This window comes from Antrostomus carolinensis, unplaced genomic scaffold, assembly GCF_000700745.2.
Source record: "Antrostomus carolinensis isolate BGI_N321 unplaced genomic scaffold, ASM70074v2 scaffold5624, whole genome shotgun sequence".
NCBI lineage: Eukaryota > Metazoa > Chordata > Aves > Caprimulgiformes > Caprimulgidae > Antrostomus > Antrostomus carolinensis.
This window is the reverse complement of record NW_010311298.1, coordinates 77,590-104,594: the sequence shown is the minus strand read 5'-3', so window position 1 is coordinate 104,594 and position 27,005 is coordinate 77,590. Positions and strand designations below refer to the sequence as shown.

Below are 27,005 nucleotides of genomic sequence, written 5' to 3'. Positions count from 1 at the left end.
AAGAGCTCAGGGAATTTTTCCCTCTAAGTACTATCTGTACTAGGATCTATTTTTATACTAAGTTCTACAACCACAGTTGCAAGAGAAGCAGTGCCAAAAACTATGTAACACAAATTAATGACTAGGAAACCTTCTCAGCTCGTTTTTTAAAACCGTGTGAAGACAATGCGATGTGCAGCTCAGTTTTTTACTATCCTAACTGTATTGTCACAAAATACTACACAAGGAATATATGAAAACAGAGTTCTTAAGTAAGCATTTGGCCTGGAGCCTTTTGAGTCCTGTCTAAAAAGACTCTTATTTGGGAAACTGTTAAGTGAAGCAATCCACATATTTTGATCTGACATGTATGACAGAGAACTGACATACATGTGTGTGCATGGTTGTGTGTATATCTACAAAGTGAAACAATCAACAAACGAGGTTTAATAACATCTTTGCTTAAACAGACCAAACTTTCTGTAAACATATCCAGTATCCAGCTCTCCAGTAACATGTATTTTGAGATACCAGGCTGAAGGATCTGAAAAAATACATGCTGGTGGCAGTTTTCTTGTAAAAGCTCATCTCTCTATATTACTATGACTGGGCAGTCAAAAAGTGGATGCAGCTCCTGAAATGGGGTAGGCAAGGAAACTTCAGTTTTGGAGGAAATGCAAGTATGCACACATGCTTTGCAAGGAAAAGCTTTTCAAAATAAACTGTTCTGACATCTATTTGTTTTATCTCTCTGCTGTGTTTTTTGAAGTTAACAGCTCTGTGCTGTGCTGAACAGCTGAGGAGGTGTGGGGATCCACACCAAGCCCTTGGGACAGCAGTGCCAAGGAATGCCTGGAGCAAGAAACAGCTTGGGAAAACAAGGGTTGGGAGAGATGTAGCATCTGTCAGGGTTGCTTAAAACACAGATAAATATGGTGCCATTTGCTACTTTGGTTCAGTGGGTGACTCGAAAGAACAATTTAAAATATATTGTTGCTTAACCAATACTTTGTTAAAAACTTATCTAACACTGCGTGTTATGCAAAAGGTAAGTAATAAAAGATTCTTACTGGAGACTTTAATCACAAAAATAAAAGTGACAGAAGCTCCCAACTTAAACCGTATAAATAAAATACAAGTTTTTTGTCAATCTTTTTGAGAAGTGATAACAATCATAATGATCAGGTGCTACTTGATGTGAAAGTTATTGTCTTGCATGCTAAAAGACTTTTTCTTTTCATTATAGGGTTTCCATGGCAACTGCATCCTCCCAGGTTCTAATTCCTGAAATTAATCTCAACGATACTTTTGATACTTTCGCACTTGATTTTACCAGGGAGAAGAAATTGTTGGAATGCCTTGATTACCTTACAGGTAATTTTATTTTCTCAAAGTGCTACTATAATACATTCCTCATAAATAGTAGTGATAGGATTTTCTTCATTCCTCTCTGTCAGTTAACTTTGGCTGTCTGCCAGGTGCCCACCAAGTCACTTTCTCACTCCACTTCCTCAGCAAGAAATGGGGAGAAAAGCTCATAGGTTCATATAAAGACAGGGAGATCACTCAACAATTACTGCTACAGGCAGAACAGATTAATCTGGGGAAGATTAATGTCATTTATTGCCAATTAATTGTAAGAATAGGATACTGAGAAATAAAACCAAAAGTAAAAATACTTTTCTCCCACTCCATCCTTCTTTCCAGGGTCAACTTGACTCCCAACTCTTCTACTTTCTTGCCCTGACTGGCACAAGGGTATGGGGAATGGGCATTGTGGTTAGTTCATCACGTCATCTCTGCTGCTCCTTCCTCCTCACATTTTTCCCCTCTCCAGCATGGGCTCCCTCCCATAGGATGCAGTTCTTCATGAACTTCTCCAGCCTGGGTCCTTTCCACTGAGTACAGTCTTCAGGAATGGTATGATCCAGTGTGTGTCCCTCATGGGCCATGGTTCCTGCCAGAAAACTTGCTCCTGTGTGGGCTCCTCTCTGCAGGCTGCAGCTTCCTTCAGGGCACATCCACCTGCTTCAGCGTGGATCCTCCACAGGCTGCAGTATGTATATCTGCTCCACCATGGATCTCCGTGGGCTGCAAGGGAACAACCTGTGTCACTGTAGTCTTCTCCATGGGCTGCAGAGGAATCTCTGCTCCAGTGCCTGGAGCACCTCCTCCCCCTCCTTCTTCACTGGCCTTGGTGTCTGCAGAGTTGTTTCTCTAACATCTTCTCACTCCTTTCTCTCCCAGCTACTGCACAGCCTTTTTTAACCCTTTCTTAAATATGTTATCACAGAGGCACTATCAGCATCAGCGATGGGCTCAGCTTTGGGCAGCAGCAGGTCTGTCTTAGAACTGGCTACATCTGATATGAGGTCAGCTCTTGGTCTTTTCTTATAGAAGTCACCCCTGCAAGCCCAACTGCTACCAAAACCTTGCCATATAGACCCAATGCAGTCTCTCTCTTAATGCTGAATATATTAACCCCAGCAAGCCCAGAATGCCCCAGGAAGGATTAGGTACTACAGGAGACAGCTGGGATGCATTTGCTACCTTCTCTCCTTGCATTCCTCCCCACCAGGGTGTGGGCAAATGTGAGTGAGAAATTGTTAAAAGCCACCACAGCACAGTGAAATGAAAGAACATCTGGAGCACAGCCTGAAGCAACCAGAGGAGGGAGAGCAGTGACCAAATCTTATTTCCCCAAGGATGGATGCTCCACATGTTACCCTCTCCTTTGGGGCTGCCTTCTTCCTGCGACAGATTGCAGCCTGGCATAGTTCCCATGAGCAACCAGAAGCTGTTCAAGCAATCAACATCAAGGGCTCAGCAATGAAAGATGTTTTCTCATGCTGGTGACACTGTATATTTCCCCCATCACGGAACTGGAGGACCTCGCTGTGTTTGGGGCTAGAGAGCATGCAGTGTTCTCTGCGCCAGGGTGTGTGTGGGGTGGGTTCTCTGCAGCTGAACTGAGAGCTTTGGCCTGAAGAAGCCCACAGGATTAGATCCTTACTGAAGGCCTGAATAATGTGCGATCTCAGAGTATATAATGACTCACAAAGAGAAACAAATTACAGTAATTTAGGATGTTTTGATTTCAATTCCAGAATTAGAACAATTCATTCCAGTTCAATTGAAAACAGAAGACACACAGGGTAGGTTTTCATTTTGCATGGTCTTTAAGCATCTGCTGTTAACAGCAAGAATTTGCAATGAAAGGCACAGGGCACTGTTAGAAAAGCACTTGAAAACGCTTCCTGGGCCCATTCTCTTAGAACAGTTTGCAGGAGATATTCCCGTGTTATTTCAGATGAATGTGAGAGCGCAGAGTCTCCTCATTGCCAGCCACTGGATCTTTTCCACGCAGAGGGCTGGCTTCTGGCTTTTCTTCAGAGTAAATGCTGAGAGAGTTGGGGCTGTTCAGCCTGCAGAACAGAAGGCTCTGGGGAGACCTTATTGTGGCCTTTCAATACTTAAAGGAGGCCTATAAGAAAGATGAGGACAGACTTTTTAGTAGGACCTGTTGCAATAAGACAAGGGATAATGGCTTTAAACTAAAAAAGGGTAGATTTAGACTAGATAGAAGGAAAAAAAATTACAATGAATATGGTAAGACACTCAAACAGGTTGCCCAGAGAGATGGTAGGTGCCCCATCTCTGGAAACATTCAAGGTCAGGCTGGACGGGGCTCTGAGTAACCTGATGTAACCTGATGGACTAGATGATCTTTAAAAGTACCTTCCAACCCAAACCATTCTATGATTCTATGAATAAATTAACAGATTAATACTGGAAAGAGTAAGGCTGTCTGCATGCACATGGGAGCACCACCCTTGCCTTATTGAGCTGTGGGGTTCTTGCCATATGTGAAAGAGAGATTTCATCTGCAAGAAATTTCTATATCACTATATGACTGGTGAACATAATCAGTGTTTAGCACGTACTTGAGTAAATAATGCACAATGATAATGTGGTGAGAGTCATCTGAACTTTTCATACAGCACCAGTTAAATGTTATGATGGGTCTCTGTCCCCCAGAGTCTGCTGGAATTTTGCCACCATGTTGAGTATTTACCCCAAAACTATAAAAAGCCAAGGAAATGAAAGGAAGGATTAAGAAAAAGACAGACTCATTTGACCTAACCTAAGAATCTACCTGTAAAATAATTAGCCTCAGCTTCCTTTATAGTTGAAGAAGAGGAATAACCACCTCATTTTAAGGCACATATATCAGGTCAGTTGACTCCATTCTGGAGGTGCCTATTTCTCCCGGCTGGCTTCAAACAGAGACTAGAGAGTCTCATTCAAATATAGATAATTGTGATTTAGATCTTTAAAGTTAAATGAGGTGAATTCTATCTATCAGTCTGTTCCCACACCCCCCAGGTCATCTCCCCTGTGTACATCATGTCAATATTACCAGCCTAATTGCTGTACGCTGCAGAAAGTGAAGGTTGTATCTGTACCAAAGTGAAGGATGGTCTTGCTACAAAGATCCTTTCCGTGGTCCATCATGCTGGCTGTGTCATTTACACAGCTCCTTCTCTGCCTTCTTCCTGTCTCATCCACAGTCTTGAAAAATTGCTCACAATGCAGTCTAAGGGAACTTGCAAATGTACCAAGCCCATTAGCTGTGTTTCCTAATCTGCCATTTTTATCCTTGCACTTGATGCCCAGTGAAGAATAGTTACAGCTGTCGCTCTCTTTGTGCTATTTTTCTTCACATTAATAAATAGCATATGGCTGCAATGGCAAAATCCAAAACACATGTCCAAATAATCTAAGCATAAAATGCAACCTATGCCAACAGTTAAAATACATTTATGTAAATATATGTATATAAGTAATGTATATGTGTATATGTATAGTCCCAAGAGACAAATGCAGTTGATTATTCTCTATTGTTGTTCAGAAACTCTAGAGGAAGATTTATTTTATTTTACCCCTTTCAGATTGATGAATGGAATCTTCATAGATCTTAAACTGAAAACTGTGTGACAGAGTGAAATGGGCTTTACTTTTATCATGTTTCACAGTTTAGTAAAATGAAGACCATTTGTAAGTCCCAGTGGTACATCTGTGTTGTGAATCAAGTGAAGAAGCCTGTATCTATTGTGTGTACTGCTTCTGAACAAAATGTCAAAGCCTGAATTCCAGTTTCATTCTCTCTGCTCTCAGTTGCCTTAGAAGCAATTGACCATGGGTTGTCTTCTGGACGTTTTCCTCTCCTTTGGTTCTTCCCAGTGTACTTTTTGTCAGATTTTCTTCATCCTCTTTCTCCCCAACCCCAGTTTTCTATGTGCTACATTGAAGTTTGCATCTTCCTTTCTTCCTGGGCTACTTCTTTTCCAAATATCAATTTAGCTAGTTTGATTTATCTAATTTGTGCTTATCATTTATGCAGCTGTCTGTCCAAAGTTTCTGTTATCCAAATTAAAATCTCTGATATCTCTCTGAAAGTTGCCAGCCAGACATTGAGATGTCACGTTCAGTATAGTAAAACAATACCTCTAATCTTCTTCTGATGGTTCTGTCCTCTGTATATATAGCCTTGATATCTTTTGAAAGCTTTCTTATCTTCCAGTTGCTCAAGCTCTTCATCTGGAACTCAGTTTTCTAAATGTGTATCTAGCTAGATCCAGACAACACATATGATTTGCAAACTCTCTGCACAATATTACTGACATAAGGACTTTTTTATCCGTTATGAATCAGAAATACTTGTTCTGTGTCTTAATACTTTGAAATCAATTGCAGGAACATCTATTCCTTGACCTAACAATTTGCCCTGCTTCGGAAATCCTACCTGAAACAATGATACATTTTCTTCATCCATCACTTTAGCTATGACTGCACGAAGAAATATGCATTGCCTAGCATATGCCAGCAGTTTTTTCACATGAAAACAACTTCATTCTGGAAACCCTTCGCAACCTGTCTTTCCTTATACCTCTTTTAGTCTTAAAAGATCAAAACCCAGCTCCAACTAGGTCAGTCTCATGCTTTGAGTGTAATCTCTTCTCATTCTGTTGGTTTTGAACAGTTCTGGTCTGCCCAAAGACTATGCCTAGATGGTTGTATGACTGAGGTCTTGATGCCAACTCATGCATGCCATGTTACTAACACATCAAAATTTTATCTGCATCTGATATAACTCTGCCTTTCAAGTTCCTCATGCTAGTTCACTCTAGTGTCATGGTACAACATGGAACCAGTACTGAACAGCTGAGAGGTTCAGAGCAGCTTCCTCAACTCCCTTATGTTCATACCAGCAATATAAATATTTCTAGAACTAATAAGTCAAGGAGATGGCTAAGAAGATCTTTGTTTTAACACTCAGTATCAGAATCAGTAGGGAACCTTTACAAAGTCAATCACCCCATCCCAGCATGGAGGTGGAGACTGAGCAAACAAAAGACAGTTGAGGTGGTTTTAGTCAGTCATTGTGACCTTGAGCTGAAAGGGTTTAGAAATAGTCTTGATAGTCACCCAGGAACCACTGCATTCGTTCTGGGATTCACCAGTGAGAGGTGGCATTTTTCCTAAACAGCCTCTTAGGTGTATGGACCATGTGAGTGCTTTCAGTCTTCTTCAGAAAAAAAGCCATGCAGGTGACATTGAACTGAAAGTGAGTTAGACTAACCTGGTTGAAGAGGAGGAGGTATACTCACAAGGTCAGTTACTTCTGGGAGCAAATTTAAGAAACTACTTTTCTAACATTAGTTATTGCCTTTCAGGCACTTTAGATATGGTTCCTGACTATTTAAGCGTGCCTGCTCAGTGTTGAGTCAAAGTCACACAGATGAACTAAAGTAGCTTTCAGCAATGATTTTCCCTCTTCTCAGGAAGTGTTGATTCATGAAGGCAGACGGATGAAAGTCAATGCGACTGAAGCAGTTACCACTCCCAGATGTTTGCCCTGGTCGTCTATAACAATTGTCACCCCATGACCAAGGAGAGCTGCAGATGTTAGGAAGCAATTCCTTAAACCACTGCAGCTTCCACTCTGCCTTGCTAAGTCTCCTGGCACTGATTCCAGGTTCTCTGACTGCTCAAGGCTGTAAATTTGGGATTTTCATGAGTTGTTTCATAATGTTTTCAGCTCTCCTTGATATTGGGTAGGAGTTTGCAGACTGGAGGCTGCCAATAGCTGAGGATGTTAACAGCACCAGCTGTCAAACTTCAGTCTTGTTATGGTTGCAAGCCAGTGCTCTGTCCTCACCCTGAAATGGACTGGAAGGACTCATGGGCAATTGCTGCATCTCCACCAGGCAACTGGATTGAAGAGTGGGTATGAAGCTTTAGGTGTTATAGCATTAAGATGTTGCAGAACTGATCAAGACACTTCTTCCACTGCTGGGCGGGAAGTGCTCTGGGCTTCCTCTTCCCAGTGAAGAGCAGTGATGGAGCATGCCTGAGACAAGACCACATGGGGGAAGGTGCTAGTGCAGCCTTCAGATTCCTCTGGGGTTTCTGTAGAGCTTTCCCTGTGGCACCCGAGCTTTGTAGCAGTACTAGTAAATGCGGTAAGGGGTGCTAGTAAATGTGATAGAGAAGATAAGTGACTAAGGTCAATCTCTTTAATTGCATTGTGGACATACTCTCTCCAAAGGAGCATGTGCTGGGGAATGACGAATTTGTCAGTCAGACTTCTACATTATTTTGAAAGTTGTAACAAACCTCTGGCATGCAGACTTCCCTGTCTGTCTTCAGGAGAAGCAGGTATATTTTGTTTTATTCTGAGTGGTTTATGAAATTAGTGTTGCTGAAGAGCTGAGTTTCATGCAGTATAGTGTCAGTGGGTGTGGATTAGTCATAAGAGCAAGAGAAAAGATGTCCTGCTTAGGTTAAATCTCTTTTTTCTGTCATTCTCATTACATGAAGGCTTGTAAATCTCCAGCCATAAGGCCATCCAGGTGTACATGTGAAGAGAGAACTTATGTTGTCATTTTCAAAGGAGTTTAAGACATTTAGGTGCTATTGAAATGCAGTTTACTGTTCATTAAACCCTCAGTAATTGTTGCTTTTAATAAATGAATATTTATTATCTGGGTTGTAATAGTAACATGTTTCTGAAGTAAAAGATTTTGCTCTGTTAGGTGCAGGAGATGACTGAAGAAGATTTTAGTTGAATACTAGCCCACAAAAAAAAATGTATCCACTTTTATATTTGTAATTAATACTTTTGTTTTTCCTTTGAAGGACAGGCAAAATATGAAAAGAAGCCTCAGCTAGAAAGAAAAAAAAAATTAACTCCAGTAGACTGTTCTGCTGAATACATTTTTGAAATGTAACTGATAGGATCAATGCAGTACTGCATAGTTTTCACAACAGTTAGTTGGCCTCAGTTAGTACACAACCTCTAAACTGCAGCACTAATCTTTCCATAAGATTGAGGGCATTTTTCTTCTCCTCTTTTTTATATTCCCCTCCTGGATGAGTGTTCTTATTTTACTTCATTTCTCTCTCTCTTTTTATTAATACCCATCTGTCCCAAGGGTTCCTCTGCTGATTAAAAAAAAAAAAGAAAAAAAAGAAAAAAGGGCATTGGTAAGCTTCTGTGCTGCCATATTTAGAGCATCACAAATCACAGTTATATCATGAAACACATTTGAATGTTTCCGTATGTCCCTTGGTTGAAAGAGGCTGCTTGGAAATGTGTCTGCACTTTAATCCTTGGAAACCATCAATAAACCAGGGACATGGACTATAAAAATTCTTAATGGAAAGTAAAATAGATGTTACAGATAAAAATAAGTTGTTGCAAAAGAGAATGTGGAATTCCTTCAGAGGGACTTTTTTTGAGACCGTTATTTGTGGCTAACAGAAGTTAAAGAGCTGACAACAAAAATACCATGCAGAATTGCCTTCCTTTGCCTTTAATTCAGGCATATTGTGGTTGTTTCAGCTTGAGTGCCCTCCTTCCTCACTCTGTGACAGTTGGAAGGAACACTACTAAGCATAAGGATTTATTTTTTTTTTTTCCATGATGGTTGCATGTAGGGAAGATGATTAGGAATGAGGCTCCCACTGAGACAAGCATGCAGGAGGACCCACCAGTCTTTCAAAGAAAGACTCATTTGTTTCTTATTTAGATGCTTGGCTTTGTAGAGAATGCAAAGAAGGAAAATTTAGACCTAAGAATTTTGCTTCAAGTTTCACTTCTTTAAATAAGTGAATAAGTATATAAGTGAATAAAGTCAACAAGGTCTTTAAAATAAACTTGTGTGTTAATATGGGAGTATAGCTTGCTACAAAGAGAACTTGTTTGTTGATTTAAAAAAAAAAAACAAACCAAAAAACGACAACAACCAGAGGGACAACTTTTTATTGAAGTGTTTGGGTTGTTTTCTAGAATTATTTAAGTAGCAATGACATTGAAGTTTAGGTCGTAATAGTCAGACAGTCACGAAGTTATGATAAGAGCTCTTTAGGTAAAGCTGAAAAAAAGGGAGTCGTATAGCCAGAGGAAATCATATGCCTCTGTATTTGAAAGTTGTCCTGGTTTTTGCTGGCATAGACTTTTTCCTTTCAGTATCTAGAGTAGTGCTATGTTTTGGACTCAGTATGGGATTTGGTATGAGAAGAATGTTCATGATGTACTGATGTTTTTAGTTGTTGGTGGGAAATCAAGGACTTTTCATCTTCCCGTGTTTTGCTAGTCTGCACATGCAGAAGAAGCTGAGGGGAGAGTGATAGGTTCAAATTGGCATTTGGATATGCCAGTGGGATATTCCATATCATATAACGTCTTGTTCAGTGTATAAATGAGGGTTGACCAGAATCCTCTCTGTCTCTTTTCTGGGATTGCAGTTTTGGTTTCAGGAACTTTGCTCCTCTGGGATTGGTGTCTGGCAATGAGCTGGGCATTGGTTGGTGGGTGGTGAGAAACTGCACTGTGCATCAGTCATTTGTATATTATATTATTAATATTATTTTTTATTTTTACTGTCATTATTATTTTTAAATTAGTTTTTATTTAAATTATTAAATTGTTCTTATCTCAACCTATAAGACTCTTTACTTTTACCTCTCCAATTCTCTCCCCTATTCACTGGGGTGAGGCGAGAGTAAGCGAGTGGCTGTGTCAAGTCTGGCTACCAGCCAAGTTAAGCTATGACAAAAGAATAACTAGGAAATAAATAAAAATTAACTTAGAGATATTGAGCATGAAATCATGAGTGTTTGGAGGCTTCCCCAAAAATCATATTTTTAAAATACCACTTAGTCGATCTCTGGTAAGATAAGCTATGCAAACACTGCTTTCAAGTCAGCAGTGAAGAGTGTTGACTCTCCCTATTGATATATGCTTCAATGGAACTTTGATAATTTTAGTGTGACAGTCAGAAACAAACGTAGAAAAAATAACATGTCAGTTGTACCCATTAATCACAGTTTAATGTGAATACCAACACTTCACTTTTGCTAAGGCATCTGAAAATAAAACTACTTTAATAAAATATTTTCAAAATCTGGAGTTCCTAGGTGGTTATATTGGTAGAAAGAATTCCTTTGCAACAATTTATTTATAATCCAAGTTACTACTGTAATTGGTGAAAAGATGTTGAAAAGTCTGTTGGATGGTATAGCTGCAAATTCATACATCAGATGCATCCCCTAATCTCAGTTGAGAAGGGAAATATTTTGCTGATTGTGTCAGTAAGCCTCCTTTGTTGCATCTCACAGCTCCCAACCCACCCACCATTCGAGAAGAGCTCTGTACAGCTTCTTATGACACCATTACTGTCCACTGGACATCAGATGATGAGTTCAGCGTGGTCTCTTATGAGCTGCAGTACACCATCTTCACTGGACAAGCTAATGTTGTTAGTAAGTATAAACGTTCTCTTTTCTAGTCCTGTTTCCTTATGGTTTCTCTGTAAACCAAGTGCATTCGAGTATAAGTGTACTCATATGTAAGAACAAAAAGAAAAAAATATTTTTCAAGAAGATTTAAAGCTAAAATTTTAAATACAAGCAAATAATGATTTAGAAGGGTTGTAATATTCAGAATTTATTAAGTTAAAATTTATTGTGTGTTTTCTGGGAGAGCTGTGTAGTAAGAACTTTTGAAGACTGAAACCAGCACATAGTCCCAAAGCTACAAGTACTGTCCATGTTAACAGAACTTACAGATCCATAGAATCATAGGGTTTGGGTTCCAAGGAACCTTTAAAAGTCATCTAGTCCAACCCCCCTGCAGTGAGCAGGGACATCTTCAACTACATCAGGTTGCTCAGAGCCCCATCCAGCCTGACCTTGAATGTTTCCAGGGATGGGGCTTCTACCACCTCTCTGGGCAACCTGTTCCAGTGTTTCACCATCCTCACTGTAAAACATTTCTTCCTTCTATCTAGTGTAAATCTACCCTCTTTTAGTTTAAAATCATTACCCCTGGTCCTGTCACTACAGGCCCTGCTAAAAAGTCTGTCCCCATCTTTCTTATAAACCCCCTTTAAGTATTAAAAGGTCCTAATAAGGTCTCCCTGGAGCATTCTCTTCTCCAGGCTGAACAAACCCAACTGTCTTAGCCTTTCTTCAGAGGAGAGGTGTTCCAGCCCTCTATTAATTTTCATGGCCCTCCTCTGGACCTACTTTAATAGGACCATGTCTTTCCTGTGCTGAGGGCTCCAGAGCTGGCCGCAGTACTCCAGGTGGGGTCTCATGAGGCAGAGTAGAGGGGCAGAATCCCTCCCTTACCCTGCTGGCCACAGTTCTTTTGATGCAGCCCAGGATACGATAGGCACTCTGGGCTGCGAGTCCACATTGCTGGCACATGTCCAGCTTTTCATTCACCAGTACTTCCAAGTCCTTCTCTGCAGGGCTGCTCTCAATCCTTTCCTCCCCCAGCCTGTCCTGATACTAGGGATTGCCCTGACCCAGATGCAGAACTTTGCACTTGGCCCTTGTTGGACCTCGTGAGGTTCACATGGGCCCACTTCTCAACTTGTCTCTTGCACCTTAGGTCCCCTTTTGCAGAAGTAGCCACAGGGTCAAAGACCTAATTTCCATTATCTGGGCTAGTCAGGCACTTGGGAGCCTATGTTGAACTGGTCATTAGTTAGAATTGCAGGCTTGTTTTCATTTAGACACCCTTGACAACTGGACCTTTGTCAGAAATACAGATTAAGTCCTTCCCACTGATTTTTACTGTCTTCAAGGCTACAAAGCATAAGTCTCAGAATACTGAAAGCTAGGGCAAGAAACAACAGTGGAACAACAATTAATGTGATAACTTTGTTTGACTTACAATGACATTAACTATCATTGCTTTATATTTTGAATTGTAGCACATTTTTTATTAAATACAGTCTCTGTTTTGAATATGTGACTTTCCTGAATGAACAAACTTAATGATTATTCCTTGGATTGTTTTGTTGTTAAATAACTATTCCTCTGAGAAAAAAATATCATCTAACCATTGGCCAGGAAGTCAACATTCCTGGGTTCAGGGTATAGCGATTCTTGACTATGAATTTGGAGAAGTCATTTGACCTCTTTCTGTTCCCCATATGTTTAATGAGAATACCACTAGTTGACACATACTTGCTTTATGAAACTGAAAGATTCTGAAATGAACCAAATCAATCAAAAGGTGGAGTTTGTTCAGTCAACATGTTTTTAAATTTGGAACTGATTGCCACAGAGGGTTGTTGATTGAAAGTCTGTTTGAGTTCAAGGCATAACTGGACAGATCGTGCAAGAAAAATCCACTGAGAACAATGAAGTGCAGAGACTTCCTCCTGGCTCAGGAAGTCCCCAGGCTGTAAACTGTTGGAACCTGGGAGAGTGTGGCAAGAAATGATCGCTGTGTGCTTTCCCTGATCCTTAACACCTTCATACACTCTTGCTTTTGTCAGATACCATCAGATATACAGGCATGTGCTGAACTAGATAGGCTTAGCTCTGACTCTGTGCAGAAATGGTTTTGTTCTTACAAAATTTGTTGAGACGCTTTGATGAAAGTCAGTACTGTGGATATGTTTACATACTTTATATCAGTGGAAAAATGGTATGGTCTATGCCAAGTTTCAGCACTGAGCCAGACTCTTGCACTGACTCCTCTGCTGGTGTGAGCACCTCATTTTCTCTATCACTGAACTGAGGTCAGTTCTCCAAGCTATTTGAAAGGATATCTGAGGCTTCATGCACTGGTATTTTAAAATCATTTTTAAGTAGCACACTGTGACTATATTGTGGTATTCAGCATTGACTGAAAAATTAGGTGGACTATTGAAAATTTGATGAGTGTTTTGCTGAAACTTCCATTTAGTATTTCACTAAACAGCCTAATTTTGGACAACACACTGTAAACTGTAAGACTGCCAGAAAGACCAAGTAACCCTTAGCACATGCTCCTACATCTGAGCAAGCTGGATGCCAAAAAGGTCTAATAGTAATTTGCAACAAGTTGGAGCACAGTAGATAAGGAAGGAAAATATTCCCTGATTAATCACTACTAAGCCAGCAGATCTTAATGACAACACAGTATGTTTCTTCTTTTCTGACCCATTTTTATCTATGCCTTTATGCTACAAGGCTTTGTGCAAGTCAATTATTGGCACTACATGTGAACACAACAGCAGAAAGGTGTGCTATTTCCACACCTTTGTGATGTGGGGTTTTACTCTTTGCTTACTAGTGAATAAATAAAAAGGTATTTCATTTTTAGGCTGTATTACAAGTTTCCCATGTGAAGGTTAAAGCTTTGATCTGCAAAACGTGTCAGTTAGTCTACTTTCAGAGATGCAATATGATAATTTTTGGGTATAGCACAAGGTGCTCAGTGTGCAGTCTGAACTTAATTTTACCACTTTGCAAAAATGGTGTCATTCAAAGTTTGAAGAGAAAACAAATCAACACTGTAAGAAACTTTGTTTACAAATGCTCAAGAACTGGTGCTTTTTTTTTTTTTAAATGCAATAGCTCTTGCACAAATATCCTGGCTGTTAGTTTCAATTTAATTTAAAGCTATAATGTTAACCCAAATTAAATACATGCATATATAAGTATATATGGAAGAGTCTTCTAAATGTTGTAAGGCTTTTTTTTAATCTGATTATTTAATGTATACTTAAGCACCTCCAACTCAGATGTTCCTGCCAAATCTAAATGCCACAGATCTGCCCAGCTTTCTCACACATGGGACTCTCCTAGTTCATTTCAGCTTCCACTGGTACAGGGGATCTGTCCACTAACGTCTTGATTTTACTCAGCACACTGCTTGGACATTTCTTCACTTTGCTGGATTATATTCTTTGTCCTGCAGAAAGGTCCAATATCTCAACTTTTATAAATGACTTTCCAAGATTTTCCCTAGAATATCGGAGTGTACCTTAGCAGTGTGGTTGAACACAGAGAGCTATTTTCACTGTAAGTGGCATTAGCAGGCACTGCACTACAGCCTTCATGTTTTGATGAACTGAAGCTAGGTCATTATTTTTTTTTTTTTAAATCCTGTTTAGATGGAATAGATTTTGGATTAGTACAGATTTCTTTCCACTTATGCTATTTGCATGCTGTTGCACATAATTATATTTTTAACTTATTTCTCTGTCATATTCCAAAAAGTTTCCATTGGTATTGTTGTTGCCTGTAGCAGATAATGTAAACAGGTTCATAGACCGTCTTCAGTTCTGTGTTTTTGTAGCTATGAATTAGTCACGAGGGAGTAGCTAGAGTACTGCATTAAACCAACAAGGTTTTTTCCCGAGACAGTAGGAATCACTTTGCATACATACCCACCTACCATGCTAATGGAGGCTGTTATTTTGGAATCCATTTCTTAAAATCACATAGCCAGACTGACTGCACTTTCCACTCCTCAGTACATTTTCCCCACCAGAGGCATATATCATTCAGAGATTGCTAAGAATTCAGTAACAAAAACAAGCAATGTTATGTTTTTCTAGTGTATTTTCTATCCAACATAATCAACTATATTCTTTTTTATTAACTGAAAAATTGGAGAGTTAACATTTGGTGGAAAAGGTCCAAACAGAGTATTTCATTTTGAATCCTATTTCATACAGGAAAGATTATTTCCAAATGTGACCACGCTTCTTGGCTATTAAATGCTTGGCAGCCTTGTTCTGTGCATAAGAGCAATACAGAACTTTAAGCAGGCTTTTACTAAAGCAGTTGTTCTCAGAGTTATACCATTTGCACATTTGCATTTCTGAGAGGCAGCTAATCACCTGCAATCTGAATATTATAAAGGGTTTTAAAATTACTTTGTCACTAGCTAGCTAATGTGCATTATAATTTCATTATCCCATTTTAATACATTTTCAAGTATTTATTGAGTATGCACTTTTTTAACATCATGGTTAGTGTGCTTCAGGAAGGTTAAAATTCAAGCACTTAGCTTTTTACTAGCTCCAATATAATAAGTCTTCATGAAATACACATCTCTCTCTTCAAGATAAAAAGCAGTAAATAATTCTTTCTTTTCTATTAAATGGAATTTAGGTTAGTTAGTTTCATCGATTAAATACTAAAATTCACTGTATTAAGGATACAGTGTACTGTCAGAACCTTACCAGTGTTACACGGTTACTCTTCCTGTAAGACAGGATGAAATTTTGTTGAAGGCTCTAAGACAATTAAGAGCCCAAGTTTCCATGAAAAATAATGAGTTTCTGATTCACCAATTAATTTTTGAATAATGTAGCTTTTGTCTGTTTCTAGAAGTTTTAATTTATTAAAAACAGATTACTTAGAATCTTCAGATTGCTACTGAGGATTTTAGTGTGTATGTTTTAATGGCAGAAAAGCAAGCTTGGAATAAAATCAACTCTCTTGAAGAGTATAAAAAGAGTGTGTTTCTTAAAAGAAATGGGATGTGTTTTGCAGAAATCCTGTGTATATTATTTTCTTTCACGTGGGAATGCAGAGTTGGGGAGAGCTATCTGTTACCTTCACCTACTGTATTTGTTCTACCATTTTGAACTGGTAATAATTTATTGAAGTAAAGCATTTTAAAATAATTAAAATACTCAAGAGATTAAATAACCTTCCCATGACTTTTGTACTCCTCTTTCAGTTTTCAAGAAGATATATTTTATTAAAATCTACCAGTGTAAATTCTAGGAGGATTTACACCTTGGGATTTTTCCCATCTGTTTTTTAAAGTGCATAAACAACCAGCACCAGGGAAACAGCTTTACAAATTATTACCTCCAGACTCTGAAAAACTTGTTTTGAAACTCACACATCCTGTATGGACATCACTGTGCTCACTGCACCATTCCAGGATGTAATTTAAATTCTCTACATTTTTGTAGGCTACAATTTTAAAATACACTGTTTTACCACCTGCATTACCCTGTAAAAAGCCCTGGGTTTTTGAAACAAGAAACCTGAATGTAGCCTGGGTTAGGAGTGGGTACAATAGGAGACCCTTAGCTCCTGTACCAGTGAGGAGAAGATGTGTGCTTTTCCTCTTAACCTCCTGCCACTGGCAGGGAGCTGAGGGGGCAAATGCTACTCCCGGATACCCACATTACCAGACTGCTTGCTTATTTCCCTGAACTTTCTTAATCATCTCCTTTTGTATTCAGAGAAGAAAGTCTGTCCTGACAAGGCATAACTGGAGACAAATTCTTTTGATGCAGTGACAAAATATTCTTCCATACCCAGTGGGTTAACTTGGCTGCCACTAGGTACTATTCTCTGTTTTGAAGGATTTTGGACTTGTAGTTTGACACCACCAAAACTTAATCCCCAAGATTTTTTAATCAAAGTTCAGTTCAAAGCCTGTTATCAAATACCTTGCAGTCAGGAAGCACATGGATACATCACTGAGTCGCTTGGTGCATAGGCAAGAGCCTAGCTTGTTGGGACAGCAAAGTTTACCAAGCAAAGTAACCGAGTCAGTCACTGCACATCCAACATTTATTGTACAGTAGCAGTCTGGGATGCCTGAGACTACAAGGACAGAGAAGAGAAATTCAAGGTGTTTTGTGTCATTTAAGAGGACAGAGACTTCCCCTAGAACATGAGTGAGGTCAAACAGAGGGTTCCAAACTCTCTCCATTGATGGTGCGGAGAGTTTAGGGTAGGTAAGGTCCTAACTCAGGAACTCTACTCTTTGTTCCAAGTCATGTGGGATGGATCTATACCTGCCTGTGAACACTTTGCCATTAACTCTCCCAGCAGCAGAAGTCAAGATATAGCAATAACTAAAAGTATTGTGGCTCTACCTTCTGTACATAGAAATCTAAATTAAGCATTAACTACATTATTTAGTGACATAATAATTTGCACTGTGTGAGTATTTACAGACTAGAGAATATTGGGTAGGTATAAACCCACATACACAGGAGGGGAGGATAGACTGGAGAAGAGACTTACAGCAATGCATCTGTACCTTTACAGTCCTTCGTGTATTAGATCCCAGTTTTATACTTTGTTGAGGAGCAATCAGCCTCTGGAGGGTAATGTAAAAAGTGTAATGCAAGCCTGAAAAATGGACCCTTTAGAGAGTTATAGTGACTGATACAAATATGGTTTTGAGATTATTTAGCAAAAATGGGCACTCTGTGTGTCCATAACAGTTTGTTTATATATGGCCTATGTATACTGTAGACCTTTGCTTTTGAAGCCTAGCTGTGGAAGAAGTCACTTCCAGGATTTCTGTCTGAATTCATCCCACTTACTGTCATATGTTATTTCATACCCCATAAGAGGCATCTGAATTAGGGATTCCTTGGTCATCCTGGACTCCTTTTCCCATCCAGTGCTTCATTTTCATTTATTTTAGCTTAGTACTTATTTTGCAATAGCACTCATGAGCCAGGTAAGTGATGATCTCAATGCAAAATCAATGTGGTAGTTCAGGCACAGAAAAATTGTGCCTTCACTCTAATACCTCTGGCAAATTTTTATTGGGAAAAGGTGAGGATTCTTCTGAGCAGTCAGTGAAATATTTTATGCCAGAAAACTGCTGTTTTATTTCCTTTCTTCCTTCTTCCTCTTAGGAAACCCATTCACACCCAGCCTAAAAAAATAAATATGATTCAGTTGGTATGTTTCAGTGAAACAAGATGGGGACTGATGTTGCTATAAGCAGTTTACTACAGGTGCTAGGCACAACTGGGGTTTTAATGGTGTATAATATCCAGTTCTTTTTTTTCAGGAGGTAGACAAATTATTGCTCTGTGTGATCTAATTTTTCAATAGCCTTGAGAAAAACAGTGCTGCAAGGTTGTTTTTCTTTGCTGCTTCTATCTACATATAGCAAACTGTTTGAATCCCTTGTGGCTGATATTTAGGGAGGCTACCTGTGGTCAGGATGCTCACTGGTGGGGACAAAAAGAACATCCTAGAACTCTTTTTTCCCACTTTACACCAGAAAATGGCAACAAATAAATTTTCTCATTCTGGTAAATCATGGTCCAAAGACCACAACCCATGTCTGAGTTCAGCCACAGGCTTAGACTTCCAGACTTCAAATCAGGGTCATGGGGGGTTTAATCTCACCTCATTTCAGATACCTGAAGTTAGAGATCTCACCTGTGCTAGTCACCTAGGCTTCCTCTGTGACCAAGAAAAGAGGGGTACTTGTGGTGGGATGTTCATACCTGGAGAAGTGATAGAAACTACTCATCGAATTCTGCCTCTCCTCAGAATCCAGAAAAATATGTTAGGCATTGCAGCTCTTCATTAGATGACAAGGTGATATGAGTCCCACCTGAAACTGTGCTTCAATTACCCCTTTGCACAACAGGATGAATAGCTGCCTGGCTCTCAAGGATGCTATGTAATACAGGAGAACTTTGAGGCAAAAGCTATGTAATTCTTAGATTGAAATTTGGGGTATGAGTTGTGTTTCTAATGATCTTTTATTATGAAAAGCACATCAAAAATTAGGGTTTTGTATGGTTATGAATTGTTTATGAGTTTGTAAACCTGTTTACAGGTCTTTTTCTTTCAAGTTTTGTGTCCAATAGCCTTTTAATTTTTACTTTACATAAAGGTTTTGTATTGCCTAATATGCAGAGCTGAAACTACTCCTGACTTCTAAAAGATTCTCTTCACCAGTACTTACCAGTTTGCTGGTAAAACATGAGTTAAAAGCTGAAAGCTAGTTTTTAATAACACAGTAGCTTTCATAACATGTTCTCTGCCCGGTAAAGGCAGGGACCAATAAGTCTGTCAGGTTCCTAATCCAGTCAGGCATTTTTCTTTTACGTTTTCCAGTCTTAGATATGCACATGCATGCATATACTTCCATCTACATACATCTTTTTCTAGCTGTATAGCTATATAAAAGGTTGTGAATATATCTACAGTTAATGAATGTTAAATTTGTTACTTATGTAAACAGTTATAATAAGAGAGCTATCAGACGGGATCCATTAGAAGCTGTTCAAAATGTACAGTAAGTACTATGGGTGGTTGACTGCCATTGCAATTGAATATCATAGTAGGAAAATTTTATGTAGATGAATAAATTAAAATCGATGGAGAATTTTCCTGTTTTGCAGACTATATTATACTTACTTCCTACATATTATACTTCTGCGGTAGACAACAAACATACCCAAAAATGTTTGTAACTGGAAAATTATCCAGCTCTTCCTCAGCTGACGTCTAGCCATGAGGATATCAATGAAAAAGTTGCATCCATTAAATTTACTGGTTTAGATTACGTCCTGGCAAAGTCTGCAGTGTAAAAGCCAAAGCTTGCTCTGGAGCCCATGCTCTACCTTGTTTGGCCTCCCATGATTTGCTTCAAGTCCTGAAGAATGCATACCTGGGAACTGTCAGCAAAGGTGCCTCCCCAGCCCTCCCCTAGCTTTACCGGTTACATTAAGTTTTCTGAGGCTTAGACTGAGTTCATTAGTCCAAACAGTAGATTGATGGGATCTCCATAATCCCCTGGTTCTTAAGCAATAAAGAATTCCTTGTGCTGGGATATGAAAAATCTCAGACTGCTTGTGCCTCCACTGAGTCATTTCTTAAATGTCCATTTTTTTATGGTTGACTTCACATAGCAAGAATGTAAAAGGCTGAGGGGCTGATGAAATGAGTTAGTAGAATTAAGTAGTGACTCGGTAAATGTAACAGCACTTTAAAAGGTACAGAGGCAAAGTTTTTATCAGTCGTTGGGTGCTTGGGAGCGCTCTAAATGTTCCTCTGTTACAAAGTGTTTAGTATGTTATGACTAATGTGCTCTGTTTGAAATTGCAGGTTTATGCAACTCAGCCGACAGCTGGATGATTGTTCCCAATATCAAACAAAACCACTACACAGTGCATGGGTTACAGAGTGGCACTAAGTACATCTTCATTGTTAAGGCCATTAATCAGGCAGGCAGCAGAAGCAGCGAGCCCGGCAAGCTCAAGACAAACAGTGAGTAACGTGAGATCCGGCACACATGCATTCTTCTCCTTTCTCACCTTCCTTTTTAGGTTTAATCTTTGAGAGATACAAGAGTGCAGAGCAGCTTAACTTGTTTAAAGTGCTTCCCACAATGAAACCCACTTATTTAACTCAATTCAAGACTGCCAGAGCCTTCAGTAGGGCATAAATTACCCTTTTTTTGAGAGAGAGAGAGAGAGATGCATCAGTAGCTTGGTCACTGGAAATACAATTTAGGAACAGAGCCTTCACATGTGAAATGATTGAAAATACTCTTTTGTGGTTTGGTTTTAATGTCCTCTCTATTCTTTTTCATCTACAAAGCAGAAACTTTTCTTATGTTTGCAATAAGACATTTTATTTTTGTATAACATTTATAAGATAATTGCTAGTTTAATTTTATCCTCCAAAATGATCTCTTTCCTAGGGAACTAGAAAACTCTCTTAGCTCTATCCCCTTTATTTTTTTTATGGAGTTCAACAAGGTGGTAGAGTAGTCAGAGATCCCACTTCAAAAAAACAATGGTTACACAAATTATTAACAGATGTAGTATAGCAACTTTAAGATTGGTTTTCAGCCTTTTTCTTCTTGTGTCCCAGCCAGTCTCTCAGTTGTGTAGTCATCACAGGCAGCTCTGAGCACTGGAAAGGGAACACTGGGATTTGAGCACCCTCATAAACCTGCTTGTTGTAGGGGAGGGTGCTGGAGAGGAGTGATAGTGAATGTTGTAAGAAGGAGGCTGCAGGGAATGGCACGTACACATTTCTCATTTTCCCCTTTCTGCTATTGACCTGGCTTGTATTTCTGCGTACAAGCTGCTCATACGAACCCCGCATGTGCTACCAAGAATCTGCTTATTGTTAAATCTGGTAACCTACAAGCAAATGCATAACCAGAGGAGTCATTTGGAAATGGCAATCTTTTATCCTTTTGACTCTTTGTGACCCAGTGTGACACAAAAGCAATCTCTCAGGTGACTCTGAGAAATTATATGACCAGATATACTTCAGTACAGAGAAAGACATCCTTCAGATACTGCTTCAGCAATACAAAGGCTACTAGCCAGTTAGAGAGGCAGGCTATAGGTATTTTATTGCTACTGAGCAATAAGAAAAAGCAGGTAAAATGTGCCCCAAATACTTTCCAATGGGTTCATTTTATACTTGTTCATAATACCCAACTAAATACATATTATGAAAGTAGATGATAACTCTGAAGATAAAAGCACTCCTTATCTAATTCCTGACCAATCTCTAATAATGTTAATTGGGAGTTAATATTGCCTCAGTCATCTCCCGTTCTAAATGTCTGCATTCTCAGATTGCCTAGAGATCTGAACAAACACATATTGACTGTCACTGATCTTTACTTTACTGTCACTTTACTTCTTATTACTGCCTGCATTAATGCTTTCAGGTTTACTGCATGAGAAACACTTAACTGTTCCTTCATAAACTCTGAACAATTTACATCTTATTTGAAGTACATGTGTCAGTGCCTGACACAGACCTCACGAGAGTGCTCATTTCCATTTTCTGTGCATGTCAGCAAATCTTCCACTTTTTTTTTTCCCCCCCCTTGATATGAAAGACATTTAGAAGGGAAAAAGGCTTTGCTAGACCACTCATAGAGTCATGGTTTCCTAGTTGTCTTCTGGTGGAGCTAAACGATCGTTCTGCTTTTTGACGCAATGAGCAAGCCTGTCAAAATTGTGGAACGCTTTATATATCTACAGGGTTCGGTTTACCAAGAAGCTTCCTGTTATTGTCTACAAACCTTGTGCTACAGCCGAAGATACTTGCCAAGAGCAACAGCCTCAGTAGTGTTTTTACACCATATTATTTGGACCAAGTTACAGTTCACTTCCTTCTTTTTAATGCACAGTATCCAGCACCACATGGGCATCCTTCCAAAGCAATCCTGAATTGTTGCCTGTGATTGTCATAAATAAAGCTGAGAGTGAAAGAACAGATATGGCTAGTGCTTCTTCTTATTTTCAGACTCATTTGGTGGCATTTAAAATCATACTTTCTGGTAGTAATGATGAAGATGTTATTATGGAGCTTTATCCCTAGAGAATTAATAGAACGTAACTTATTCCAAATCTAATATACTGTGAAAAAAGCAACCCTCAGACCTTTATTAGCATGTATATTGGTTTCAATTACATGCAAGAATTAGAGTATTCAGGTTACCTCTAGGTCAGAGATAATGGCATGATGATTATGCAGGGCTCTTTTCAGGGATTATCGACACAGGGAAGTTAGTGCACAATGAGACTGACAGTAAACTGACAATGCAAACTAGCTATTGCGGGGAGCAGAATAGGTTAGTCTATCTTGAGAATGCTTCAGAGGAGGAGATTAATATGGTTATGTAATCTTGTGGGCTTCTTCAAGGCTCACTAATCCACTCTCCTTTTCAAAATCAAAGCCAAACCATTCTTTTACCACCTTTGTCTCTGCCTCTCTAGGTCAGCCATTTAAACTGGACCCCAAATCTGCTCATAGAAAACTGAAAGTGTCTCATGATAACTTGACAGTGGAACGCGATGAAACATCCTCCAAAAAGAGTCACACACCCGAGCGATTCACAAGCCAGGGGAGCTACGGAGTAGCTGGCAACGTGTTCATTGACAGCGGGCGGCATTACTGGGAAGTGGTTATAAGCGGGAGTACATGGTATGTATATAAAAATATACGTGAAAAAAAAAGAGTCACTAGTTCACACCCTGCAGGTCCTGGCACAGTTTCTCTCATAGAGACCAGTAGCAAAGACATAGGGAACAGTACAAGAGCAGGACAAGCACATACTTTCACATAGCTAATCAGACTGTTTTCCCTGTCTCCAGCACTTTTGGACTCTCACACTAAATCTGCCAGATAGAGTATCTTTATATTTAGCAACCTTCACAAGACTTTTACTCCATGGATGAGGATGGTTGTTATTTGAACCTACATGCAGTACATTTTATGAGAGCTCAAAAAGTTTCATCTTGTTTATAGAGCAAACTTTGTACATGTGATCATTTCTTTACTAAACGTGAAAGATCCTAGCATCCTTCAGTAAGAAAAAAAAAAAAATCAAGGACAAGTTAATGATCCAGTTTCACAGGGTGGAGGTCAGATTTGCTTCTGGGGAGGAAGCTCAGAGCAGCAGAGCTGTAGGTCTGTGCCCCAGGGTGTGAAGCAAGGGGCAGGAAATGGAGGAGTGCATTCCTCTTCTCCTGAATGATCCTCTGTGTCATACAGGGGTGGATTTCAGAGGCCCTTTAGTCAGTGGAAGAGATGTCATCCTTTGGGATTCAAAAGCAACAATCATGATGGAGGTTAATGGAGTGGAAAAATCAGTAAGGTCTTCAGGTATGCCCACTGTCTCAAACAAGAAACATGCTGTTTGCCTGTGCCAACACTAAGGAATGGAAACAGAGTAACTTATGGCACATTAATCTCTGTTGATTGAAAGCCCAACAAGTACTGCAGTGTCTCAAGAACGTGAGGAACTTTTACATTTCTGTTATATATGAGAAATTGGGGATTTGCCCTCAGTGTCCATTAATAAGAACATTTTCACAATCCTTTTACCCTGCACATCTTGCCATAAATTACGGTTTGCAGAGCAAATGTCTTCACCTACAATTGCTTCACTTGGCCCAAAACCCAGTCTCACAAATGCTCATTTGAATCTAAAAACCACACCAACATCTGGCAAAACATATTTGGAAATGGCAAATTTTTTTTTTTTAATGTATCCTTTGATGCTTACTCTTGCATTCCTTCTTCTAAGCCATATATTAAAGGAGCAAGAAGAGATCAGATTAGCTGACAGATAGCAGTGTATTTTAAAATCAATGAATTCCTCTGTATTCATCTGTTTGGAAGTGGAAATTTGAGGCCCAGTGATTTAAACTCTGAGTTGCTGAGTACTCAACAATCTTCCTTTTGAATACCAGAGGTGAGCGCTCCAAAAAATTACCATAGCAGCCAAACTACAAACAACACGAGGGACAATAAAGTTTCTCCTGACCTTGCACACACAAAAGAGAGGGAAAAACATTAATTAAGCCTGTGCAGATATTGCGGTGAAATGTCACTTAATTAGAACTTAACCAGCAAAAGAGGCTGGGGCATTCCAGTGAGTCGTCTGAGCTAACATTTGACTTCATCCAGAGACAAACACGGCAGGAAACATTTGTTTCCTTGAGTTGTTTTTTTTGTTTTGCAGGTATGCCATTGGTATTTCCTACAAGTCAGCACCGAAGCATGAGTGGATTGGGAAGAATTCTGCCTCCTGGGTGCTTTGCCGCTGCAACAACACATGGGTGGTGAGGCACAACAGCAAAGAAATCCCCATCGAGCCTGCACCTCACCTCCGACGGGTCGGGATTTTGCTGGACTATGACAACGGTTCCCTTGCTTTTTATGATGCTTTGAACTCCCTACACCTTTACACTTTTGACATTACATTTGGGCAGCCGGTGTGCCCCACGTTCACTGTGTGGAATAAGTGTTTAACCATTATAACTGGCTTGCCTATTCCTGACCACCTAGACTCCTCCGAGCAGCTCGCATGACTGCTAAAAAACAAAAGGTAGGACAATGCGTCTTCCCAGGGTGGTCAGGCAACTGCCCCCAGGAGCTTGCCCGGAGCTGGCAGACCACGTGGCATCCCAGCCATCACTGCCGAATCTGGCCAGAACTGGAAAGAGGAGAATATCTCTTTACCGTGTGCTTTGTATGGAAGGACAAGAAGTGGCTTTAATAATATCTTAGAACTTTCTTTTGAAGTTGTTTTTGTTTGGTTGATTTTGTATTTAGTCTGTTACAGGAAGATTTATAAATTATTTATAAAGGAAGAAAAAAAAAAAAAAAGGAGAGAAAGAGAGAGAAGGGAATGCCTGGTTTGGACACCTGGAAAATGACTTACTTGTTTTGCACATTGATGGTCCTATTAATTAAAGCTTCATCAACCCTTGACATCATTTTATTTTGCAGTGGATAAAAACAGGAAATTGGAAGGATGAAAACTGTGCGGTGGACAAGTCAGTATACTGCAGGTTTTATTTGCACCAATATTAGTGCTCTCATTATCAGTCTTACTGAGTGCAAGATCTCTTAATTTCTACTTTGCACGTAGGAGGGTGCAGACAAGAAAGAACAAAAATAAACAAGTGAGAAAGTGCAGCTAGCCAATACAGCAAAAGAAGAAATTTTAATTTACTTCTGTTCAAAGGGCAGTGCTCTCTCTGTGCATAAAAAGTATGTGGAATATCTCCTAGAAATGTGAGTGGATAAATCATCTGGTGATTATTTGATTGATGGCAACATTCCCATCTACCAGTGCTTCACCTTTGTCTTTGGGAAACATTGTAGAATCACTGAGGATGTGAAAGACTGATACCATCTCTGAGAATCAGCAACACTGGAGGAGAGCAGCCAATCCAAGGTCTGACTGTAGACTACTTTGATAAAACACGACATCATTTAAGGATTGATTGTAATAGAAGATGTCACAGTTCTGATGGTAGACATGTGAATGCTTATTGCTGATTTTACAAGGTTCAGCGTAGCAAGCCCAGCCAACAACTCAGAAGTGAGACATGCACCACTTTACCATTGATTTTAAATTAAATACAAATGTTTCATTGTCATACACTATGTAGTATCTATAACAAAGCAAGGAAATCTGTTTTACATGTGCTGCATGGAGAAACACTGCAGCTGGGGTTTGCTTCTAGTTACCATTGTGCTGGGTTGTTTAGGAAAGCACAGTTCTCTTTGTGAATGAGGAATAAATAACAAGTTTTCAGCGGTAGTAGGAATCTGCATGGGCAGGCCCTGTTCATCCTGGTGTTGGTGGATGAATTTCAGTGAAGGCAACAGAGGTTATACCTACTTTATCTCAAAGCTGAATCAGGTGCATTTTTTTTTCTCCTTTCCTTCTACAGAATAGAAGCCCTTTGTAATTACTATGATGCTTATGTATAAATGATCATTTTGGGAGATGGTCGAGGCATATGACAACTTTAAAAGAATGGTTTTCCTACAGTGTTTTGTTGTTGCTATGCAAGTGGTGAAAATCTGCCTGTGTAGAAAGAGGATAAATTTAATACCAGCTTTAAGAACAGATTTGCTTAGTAATTTATAACCATGCTTTAGGTGTCTTTTGAAAAGGATGCCCTAATGCACTTTGCTCAATAATGGGTCCAAACTAAAATGGTCCCAAGCTCAGCTTCAGGTTTTTTAAATACTGATTCTCCAGGTACCAAGCTGTACTACAGTTTGCCTTATGATGATGTAGAAAACATATGAGCAGGATGAGGATTACATACATGTCTATTAGTGTTTTTCCTTTTTTTAAATAGAAAATAAATGTCTGTCCATGTTCCTTAGATTTCCCTTTACATGCCGTGCTAAATGCTGAATTAAATGGAAAAAAGTCTGACAGTACGTAGCTGGTACCATGGCATTCAGCTAGGGCAGCATCCCATGGTTCATAGGTAGGAGCCACTGATCTTTCCAGAGTTGACATAAAAAAGAGAAAATGTGTACATATAGTGAACTGCAGTGTCTATCATAGTGTCTTTAATAATAAATAAATGAAAATGAAAAAGTAAACAAAAAAAAAGAAAATTAAAAAATAAACAACCCCCCAAACT

General features: G+C 39.3%; 1 protein-coding gene across 2 annotated transcripts in view; it reads left to right on the top strand.

Moving 5' to 3' along the window:
• Positions 1-25,198, top strand: part of LOC104523949 (E3 ubiquitin-protein ligase Midline-1) — a 94,229-nt gene extending 69,031 nt beyond the window's left edge. For both annotated transcript variants that reach the window (XM_010166683.1, XM_010166684.2), the window contains exons 5-9: positions 1,226-1,353; positions 10,666-10,809; positions 20,176-20,337; positions 22,821-23,028; positions 24,572-25,198. In XM_010166683.1, coding sequence (XP_010164985.1) covers positions 1,226-1,353; positions 10,666-10,809; positions 20,176-20,337; positions 22,821-23,028; positions 24,572-24,920 — 991 coding nt within the window. In that variant the 3' untranslated portion in view covers positions 24,921-25,198. The remainder of the gene's footprint in view (positions 1-1,225; positions 1,354-10,665; positions 10,810-20,175; positions 20,338-22,820; positions 23,029-24,571) is intronic.
• Positions 25,199-27,005: the final 1,807 nt, after the last annotated feature.